This window comes from Polistes fuscatus, unplaced genomic scaffold, assembly GCF_010416935.1.
Source record: "Polistes fuscatus isolate 324 unplaced genomic scaffold, CU_Pfus_HIC Scaffold7, whole genome shotgun sequence".
Taxonomy (NCBI): domain Eukaryota; kingdom Metazoa; phylum Arthropoda; class Insecta; order Hymenoptera; family Vespidae; genus Polistes; species Polistes fuscatus.
Genome location: NW_025113151.1, coordinates 8,249,590 through 8,259,339, shown reverse-complemented (window position 1 = coordinate 8,259,339; position 9,750 = coordinate 8,249,590). Strand labels below are relative to the sequence as shown.

General features: G+C 34.9%; 1 protein-coding gene across 1 annotated transcript in view; it reads right to left on the bottom strand.

The window, feature by feature from the left end:
- Window positions 1–3,234: 3,234 nt before the first annotated feature.
- Window positions 3,235–9,750, bottom strand: part of LOC122524068 (B-cell lymphoma/leukemia 11A) — a 29,848-nt gene continuing 23,332 nt past the window's right edge. The window contains exon 3 of the mRNA XM_043646136.1: window positions 3,235–5,795. Coding sequence (XP_043502071.1) covers window positions 3,622–5,795 — 2,174 coding nt within the window. The 3' untranslated portion in view covers window positions 3,235–3,621. The remainder of the gene's footprint in view (window positions 5,796–9,750) is intronic.

The following is a 9,750-nucleotide window of genomic DNA, read 5'->3' as shown; positions in this document are numbered from 1 at the left end:
CACACATACATACAGACACAGCATTTGCACATTTTTAAACATATACACACATGCAATCATTCGATCATTGGATAACACGAATATACCATTGTCAATCTTAAACTTTTATCTTTTCGCAAAGTACCACACAACAAACAAACACACCCACACACGCGTACTATGGACAAGCATACACAGAAAAATGTATATAATCGATAAACGTACACATACATTCAATCTCATACATACTTTTATATCTCCATTTTCTTCTTCTTCTTCTTCTTCTTTTGTTTCTTTCTGTCTCTCATACTTTTTCTTCATCCTTTCTTTATGTCCCTTATTTTCCAGAGTCGTTTAAACTTATTGCCTAAGTGTGTGTGTGTGTGTGTGTATTTTCTCAATATTATTTATTTATTTAATTTAATTTAATTAATATCATTTTATATTATTTTATTTTATTTTATTTCACTTTACTTTACTTTAATTTAATTTAATTTTACTTTATTTATATTATTTTATTTTATTTTTTTTTTTTCATTAGGAACAGTTCTCTTCGAAAAACTTTTACAACGAGGTCGTGGAAACAAACGTTTTGGGGGGCTTTCGTGGGTGATTAGTAAGGAAAGGGGGAGGGGTGGGGTGTATTTGAAAAAAAAAAAAAAAACCAAAACAACCATATCTTTCCTATATATTGGAAGGTCGAAAAAAAAAAAAATATAATAGAAGGGTTACAGAGCGATTGGATCAATTGGGGGAGTTTGTGAGTTGAAGGTTGGGGGTTGGATCGATGGTAGAGGGTGGTGGTAACGAGGGATAAGAAATAGGGGTTGACGTCCGATCGATCTTTTCTTTCTTTCTTTCTTTCTTTCCCTTTTTTCTTTTTCTTTCTTTCTTCTTTCTTCTTTCTTTCCCCCTCTTTTACCCGCGCAAACCTCAGTCTTGGGTAAAAATATGCGAGAACAACGAGAAGAACAGTGGGGGGCGGGGGGAGGAGGGTAAAAAACGCAAAAAGAGATGATCGCGGAAGTTTAAACCTCGAATTTGAAATAGAATTCGCTCGGGAACGATTTTTACGATCTTCGTTGGATCGATAACGATCTATCGATCCTGCGAAGGCCGCGTTTACGTTAAAAACGATTTATTTCTCGTATCCGAGCCACGATCGATAATAAATTACGATCAACGAACAAGACGCGCTAATAATTATTTTGCGAGGCCAACGAGGTGCCGATCATGATATTTGTTATTTTTTTGTTTTTTCTTTTCTTTTTAATATTTTTTCATTTTATTGTTTAATATTTCTCGCGTTTAATTTTTCTTTTTCCTTTTTGTCAATTGAAATCTTACACACGTGATATTACTTGAATCTTTGATCGACACCTCGATCGCAAAGATATTAGCAACGATAAACCTAAACAACTTTGGCATTTTCTCAAACCATCAAAAAACATCTTTGTTAATAATTTAATAGGGGAGTTTGTGTGTTGGTTTGGGGTAATTTAACCCGACCGACGATCTTAACTCATTCGAACCATAATCGTAATAGTTGACAATCGCAATAATAATAATAATAATAATATTAATAATAATAATAACTAATAATTATAATTCGTAATAATAATAATAATAATAATAATAATAATAATAATAATAATATAACTAATAATAATAATAATTATAATGGAAAACTGACAATAATAATAATAATAATAATAATAATAATAATAATAATAATGGCGACAATAGCAATAATATCAATAATAATGATAATAATGACAATAATAATAATAATAATAATAAAGATAATATTATTAAAAATATGAATAATCAATAATATATAATAAAGTTATTAATAATAGATACATATAATATATATAATACATTTTTCGTATGTAGGATCGAGCTAAAGCTTACAATAATATTAACTAGAGAATGTAGCACATACTTCGAGCGTGTTGCTTCGTAATCTTATTTTCTTCATTTTCTTTTTTTTCTTGCTTTAATGTATTATCACGTACTCACAGTATCATTATTTATCATTATTCCTAGTATTTTCTTCTTTACCTTTCTTTGTTCCTTTCTTTCATTTTTTTTCCTTTTATATTTTTATTCTCATTCATAACAGGGCATTCGAGTGTCGATGTTTAAATATTTACAAACAGGATCGTAGAATTCGACGAATAAATTATTAATTATTTTATTTTATTTTATTTTATTTTACTTTACTTTACTTTACTTTATTTTATTTTATTTTATTTTAATTGGGTTGTTGTTCGTTCGTTCGTTCGTTTATTTATTTAATTTTATTATTATTAATATTTTCTTCCTCGTTTTTCTTTTCTGTTTCCCCCTAAACGAAAGAAAAAATGTAAAAATAAAAAGAACGGAAGTTAAAATAAAAACACAAAAGAAAAAACAAAAAATAGAATTTATGATGAAACAAAAAACAATAAACCGAAAAAAAAAAGAATACAGGAAAATTAATATATCGTTCTCTTCCTTTTGTTTGTTTGTTTTTTTTTTCTTTTTTAATAAAAAAAATTACGCACTTTTTTGCGTATAAAGACGATCGTTTTCTAATGTACAAAACATCCCCCATTTTTCATTGTTTTTCTTCTTCTCCTTCTTATTACGTTTTTTTTTTTTGTTTCTTCGCTATTACATACACGGCTGTTTGTAGATCGGTCTTTCATGAGTTAAACATATGTATGTATATATATATTACGTTATACAATATGTATACATATATTATTAAATAAATAATCTTCAAATACGTTAATAAAGTCACTATGTTCATAATCCCTATTTACGTATGTATATATTTATATTCTGTATATATTTGCATCATATATATTTATTTATTCATTTATTTAATCATTTATTTATTCATTCATTTATTCATTCGTTTTTATTTATTTGTATGTATATATTCATATTTATAGCGTCGCTTATTATTTATAATTATTTATAGCGATATCATTTTGAATATAGCTGTGCTGAGACTCGCAAAGTGGTAACCATTCGTTCGCTTAATATATTTGTTTTTCTTTTTTTTTAATTCTTCTTCTTCTCTCATTTGTTAATATTAACAAATTTAAACGAGAAGTAACGGAGAACAAATTCTCTATGTTCTCTTTATTTTACTCTTGGACCAACCTAACTCGATTCTTTTATCAAAAAGATCACGAACGATCTTTAAAAGGTATACGAGTAAAGGTATCTTTTATCTTCTTCTTATTCTTATTCTTCTTCTTCTTCTTGTTCCACGTAGAATCTACGTGTATTTCACGAATAGATTATCTTCTATCTTCTTTTTAATCCATCTTTCTTCATAGTCCTGTAAGCCATTTCCAGGCTCCTGAAGCCAAGTTAGCCGATCCTGTTAGCGATTCAATCGATACAGGAAAAGGGACATCCTTTACGATCTTTTGTTGATAATTTATCAACGTTTAGATGGACTCATTTGACAGGACTTTGCACCAAGAAGGAGGACTTCACCCTCTCTCTTTTCCTTTTTGCATTTTGGTAGATTTTCAAGGCCATAGCGTCGACCTAATGGAAGAATCACACCCTTCAATAAACCGGGTAAGGTGGCCTGTGTGGCCACAATGGCGGAATGGGCGGTAAACTTCCATTCCAGGATCAAGTATCCTTGGTGCTTAATGAAGAATCCTCGTCCTGACTACCTGGATACGGCATGCCAAGTTTAGGACCCTGTTGTACTACCACCACGCATTTCCTCATATGTTTCTCGAGCGTACTCGGTACGGAAAATGGCATCTCGCAGAAACGACACTTATACGTGTCTTTGCCGTGTCTACCATGTGTCTTCATATGCCTCGTTAATTTAGAACTTTGTGCACAGGCGTAGGAACAAAGCTCGCACTTATACGGTTTCTCACCGGTGTGCGATCGTCTGTGAACCGTCAGATTCGAACAGTTCTTAAATACCTTGCCGCAATATTCGCAGGTATCATTTCTACCACTTCGTTCTTTTTTCAATAGTGGACTTGGTAAGCCTTGAAGCGCCAAACTAGATGTCGTTGCCTTCGAGGCTTTCCGAAATTCGTTGTTTTCCAAATAATGAGGACTCGGTAACCAAAGACCACCGAAATCTGGGCCGGACGATCTTGGAAAACCTTGTCCGGAAAAAATGTTAGCTGTCGTCGAAGAATTAAAGTTAGTTGGCGATAGTGCACTGTCCTTTTCTTTGTTATTGTTCAAAGAATTGGCTAAATTCGATGAAGATTCGGTTTTGATGAAACCACCTCGATGATTTTCTTGAAGAGCTTGCCTGTAAGCTTCCGAATATTGCGCTATGTTACTCAAGCCAAACTTTTCCATGAGGTCACCGACCAGACTGTCAGGTTTTTGATCGATCCTACCACTACTCTCTTCACCACTTTGACCCTGCGTCGTACTGAGATCCTCCGGTGTGTTCTCCTCGATGTCCTCTCTTTCAGCTTTCTGATCGTTTTCCTCGACTTCGTCCAAATCCATATTCTCGTCGCAACTCGATCCATCGTCTGGGACCGTCTCAACGCTTCCTTGAGGACTGGCAGCGGCGTTCAACGTCTCTTGATGTTCCTTCCTCATATGTTTCCTTAACTCGGCAAAGTTCGACAATTCTAGTTCGCATACTTCGCACCTTGTATTTTGTTGACCTGTCTGTCCATCCTGGGTACCACCATCTTGCTGATATTGTCTCTCCTTTTCTCGATGACTACGCCGATGAACGATCAAATTCGATTGGAATCGAAATTTCTTGTCGCAGACCTCGCAAGCATAAATTGTCTCCGCACCGGAATCAGCAATGATAGGAGTAGAGGCTACCGGTGGACTAGTTTTCTCGCTGTCCGTCGAATTATTATTATTGTGATGTCCAACAGGACTTTGACTGTAACACGGTGGCGAATTTTCTTTCTGATGATTACTATGCGTAAGATTAGCCGGATTGTTGGTAGCTGGACTCGGTGGTTCTACCACCGGTTGTACACGGGACGGTGGTCTTTGTTGAGATTGTTGTTGTTGTTGGGTTTGTAATGTTGAAGGTACCGGTACAACGCTGGTCACACTAGGCGGTGCAGGATTCGAGTTGCTGGGATTGGGATTTCCGCTGTTGGGTGGAGCCGCGCCTAAGGACGGATTAGCGAGGCTCCTTAGGCGCGCCGAGTAAAAATCCAGGTTGGCTTCTAAAGGTGGTGGATGTGCCTGTGCACTCAGTGCACGACCGTGCGATAATTCGGCTAAATTCGCTAAATTTCTTGCATTGTTTAAAGAATCCAACGAGCTACGGACGAGTGGATCACCTAAATTTAAACCGTCCATACCACGTAACGGATCACCTAGGTTTTGTAAATTTCTCGTTGCCGTTTGTAACTCTTGGAGGCCTCTGTAACTGGCCAATGGGTTTAACGCTAAGAAATCTGGCCTGAACATCGGTGGAAAACTTCTCTCCAAATGTTGGGGTAGCCTTAAGAAACTGTGTAACGGGTCACCAACCAACGAGGCTGACGTTTGAAGTTGCTGACGGCTTCCACTGCTACCGCTCGAGTTCGTTCCAGCTGAACTGTTAGCTGCGGATGAACTTCCGGTCGACTTGCCGCTTAAATTCAAGTGATTCGGCGGACTTAGGTGATGCGCATGCGTTGGCGTGGGCGTGGGTGGACTCGGTGCTGGTGTATTCGACGAGGAATTCGTCGACGGTGAGGACGAACTATACAAACGGGCACCGTGGACGCTTTGCGCGTGCTGAAGTAACTCCCACGCGGACGATACTCGTCTTGAGCATTGCGAACATTGCAGCCATCTTGGTTCTGGAAATAGAAACAAATTCAATCGTTTTGTTAAACATTTGTCTTATTTTCACTTTCAAATAAATATACAATAAATTACATTATCGTATAATGCGTTTAATATTGTTTGTTACGCGTTCTATGAATTCTCGTTATTGGAAATCGTTTCGTATGAAAAATTTCTCTCGTATAACGAAATTCTTATATTATTTTAAGGTTATGTCACTGTTAAATATACAAAGAGACCATTATTACCTAACTCGGATTCGTTAAGTATCGTCGACATATTTTTTATGAAAAAAAAAAAATCAATTGCTTTGGAACTATTATTTTCTTCAAGTTTATTTGTCGTAATGAAAAATAAGAAAATGATATAATGTAATCGTATATATCTCAAGGGAAAGATAGTCGGACGCTTAGATGCGCGAGCTTGCGAACATCAATTCTCGAAGGTTCCCTTAATTTGAGAAAATCGGGATAGAAATCCGCTTTGCCGATTGAATTCTGAATTCAAACGGCACGCCTGTGTCAAATTGCGGGTTCTAGCCTTGCAGGGGCTTAAAAATAATATCCTTTGGAGCAGGATGGTCGATGGTGGATAGTGATCGAGGGGGTGGGTGGTTTGAGGGTAGCCGTTCCAACGTAGCAGCTGAAACTGACCCTTAACGACTTCTCAACCCTCCCTTATGACAGCGCGGGAGGGACGGGTTTTGAATTTCAATGTTTTTAATCCGGAATATCAGATTTTCTCCCATTTTTCATAGCTCATAGGTTTCGAACGAATCCAAGTTACACATTTTGCGGGGTGATCTCTTTCTTCTACATTTTTTTCTCTTCTTTTTTTTATTAATTTGAAGTCACCCTTCTGATGATAAAAAATAAAAAAGAGAGAAAAGGAAGAGTGGTGGTCTTTATCGTCACATATTTTGTGTTTTGTCACCCTCTCTTACTAGAAAAAGCCATCGTCAAATGCGAAACATAACCGCGGAAACATATTCGCTTCGATCGTAACACACGCGATGTTGTTAGAGGGGGATCGCAACTCGACTTAAATTTACGCCGACGTTAAAGCACTTATCGACTCTTTTTTTTCTCTTTTCTTTTTTCTTTTTTCTTTTTTTTTTCTTTTTATCGGAAGATTTTATCGCAAAGTCGTTTTAGAAGATCGATCTATCTATAACTTATCATGATTTTTCAACAAAGTTTAAAGTACCTTTAGAAATAAGAGATAAAGAGATGTTATTTATTAGACGAATATCTTTTTTTTTTTCCTTTTTGTTTACAAATTTTGTGTAGAAATTAAACAATAAATTACGTTAGATCACGTTTTAACATATGAATATCAAAAATGAAGTCTAATCGAAAGTTTCATTTAAATTATTCGCGATTTTGATTGTAATTTAATGAAAAACAAATCAAATTTTCATTTGACAACGAATGACAAATAATAGGTCAAAGTTAAACCTACCAAATTTGTCCCTACGTGTGTGTTGATTTTAATTTAAAGAGAGAAACGAAAAAATTAAAAAAGAATACATGTATTTTCATTTACAATACGAGAACTGAGAATCCCGAGGAGGTCCGGTCAAAGTTTAGTTAAACTTTTTCTTATAGTCGAAGAAAAAGATTGGCTTTTCTTATTTTCCTTCCTTTTTTTCCCCATTCTCAACGAGATAAGTAAAATGAAGGAAGTTAAGATCGACGGTGTTTCGTTTTTACATACAGTGTGTCCTTCCTCGATAAGAAAAAACAGAACAAAACGGAAGAAAAAAATAAAAGGAACATCTTCGAAAGAAACAAATGAGAAAGAAAGTGGATACAGGACGGGAAAAAAGTTCGTAAGAGATTAAAAAGTTCAAGATTGTCGTCGTCGTACTTGGATGAGAAAAAGAGAGAGAGAGAGAGAGAATACAGTGTAAGGATGTTTAGCTGAACGAACGAGAAGCAAAATCAGTGTAGGAGACAAAGAGGTTTGTAGGAAAATAAAGCGGTCCCTAATTAAATGGCCGTTCTGGACAGAATAAAAAAGAAAAAAGGGGGAAAAGGAAGAGGAAAAGAAAGAAAGAAAGAAAGAAAGATAGAAGAAAATTGTCGAACGAGTTTTTAAAGCAGAACGCGTTCGGTGAATCGAGATTTACGAGTTCTTTTAATCTCTTTTAAGTTCACCCTCGTTAACCTTAAAGTACAACTTCCCTCTTCCTCCTCCTCCCTTTCCTCTTCTTCTTCTTATTCTTCGAAATTGTATATATACAAAAAAGAAAAAAACTAAACAAAGGAATAAAAAAAGAAAGATGTTAGCCTCGTACTCGTTAGAAACTCGTAGAATGATCAACGATTAATTCACCTACTTGCCATACTGACTTATTTATTAATCGAATGTTAATGTAGCTTTGTGCGAATGAGACAGGACAGGACAGGACATGAAAGATAGACAGACAGACAGACAGACAGACAGATTGATGCTTGACGGTTCGAGGAACTTTTGTTTTATCGAGTACACGTCAGAGACACAGGATTCATGAATACGTTACGCACACACAATGGACACACATATATCGTTGCAGCATTATAACAAGGTGCCAAGTGGCATAACGAGTCCGATGGTGGGCGTAGCGATTTTTTTTTTTTTCCTCTCCTTTCCCCTACCCTTCCTACCCCACGCCTCTTTTTTTCTTCTTGTTTCTTTTTATTCCACGACGTTTCACTAACCTTTCACTGAGAGATGAATTTACTCTACTACTTTTAATTCATTCGTTCTCGTTCTTGGGAAACCATTACAGAAAACATCACGTGAGATTAGAATTCGTCATTATCATGATTCATTTATCGATCATTGTGTACATAATTATCCTCCTTGAAGATCCAAGGTTCGTTCTTTTTTTTTCTTTTTTTTTTTTTTTTATTATGGACAAAGGAAGATCCTTTTGTTTAGCGAATTAAATGCAGGTACAAGTTTGGCTTTTTTTCTTTATTTTTAACCAAATTTCTACGAGTCATTCGTAATCATTGATGTTTGGGTATAACATAGGACGTAAATTAGCGTTGAAAATTGGACCAAATAGAAATTGGAATGAGAAAGGAAAGGAGAGTGAGAGAGAAGGAAAATAAAAGGGACTAGTCAGGAAGAAAAGGAAGGTCGTAAAAATGGGAAGCGTGAAAATTTAGAATATTGTTTGGCGCTGCGGGCGTTAGGCGCCCTTCCCCCACTTTCTCAAACCCTCGACAGGAGGTTCCTTCTTTTCCGGAAGTTGAAAATATTGCCGCTTTCCCTCGGGGAAGTATGTAAGTAAGAAAGAAAGAAAGAAAAGTAAAATAAGAAAAGAAAGAAAGAAAGAAAAGGACGTTGATGGTGGTAACGGTGGTGATAGTGGTGATGATATGGTGGTGGTGGTGGAAAGATAAGCGAGTATATTTCTATGGTATATAATAAAGGTGTATCGATTTAAAGTGCGGGTCCTTTTCATATGCAAACACCATACTTTCTCTTTCTGGCCATCCTTTAGGATTATTTTCCCCAGATTTTTTTTCATGATCATCTCTTGTGACTTGGTAAATGGCTGGACTCCATGAAATATAATATATCTCGCCAAAAATGATTTCATCTTATTTTATCTCGAATGATAAAATATTGTTTCTTCAACGATTAGGATAATAAATTACACTCATTCTGTATTCTATACTTTAAACGTAATTTTTCGTTTTATTTGCGTATTTATATTAATTAATTATTTGATTATAGTATTATTCAGTATATTTGATAATAAATTTACTTTAATTTTGATATTATACAAATTTCGAGAATTTTTAATATAATCATTAGGAAATATATTAAGTTTTTGCATATAATATTTGATCTGTGTACCAAAATTTATATCTTTTTAAATAGAATTTTAATAATTGCCAATATGATATTAGTTTATAAAAAACCGATCGTGGTAGGATTACTATTAAAATATTATAATATTTATATTACATT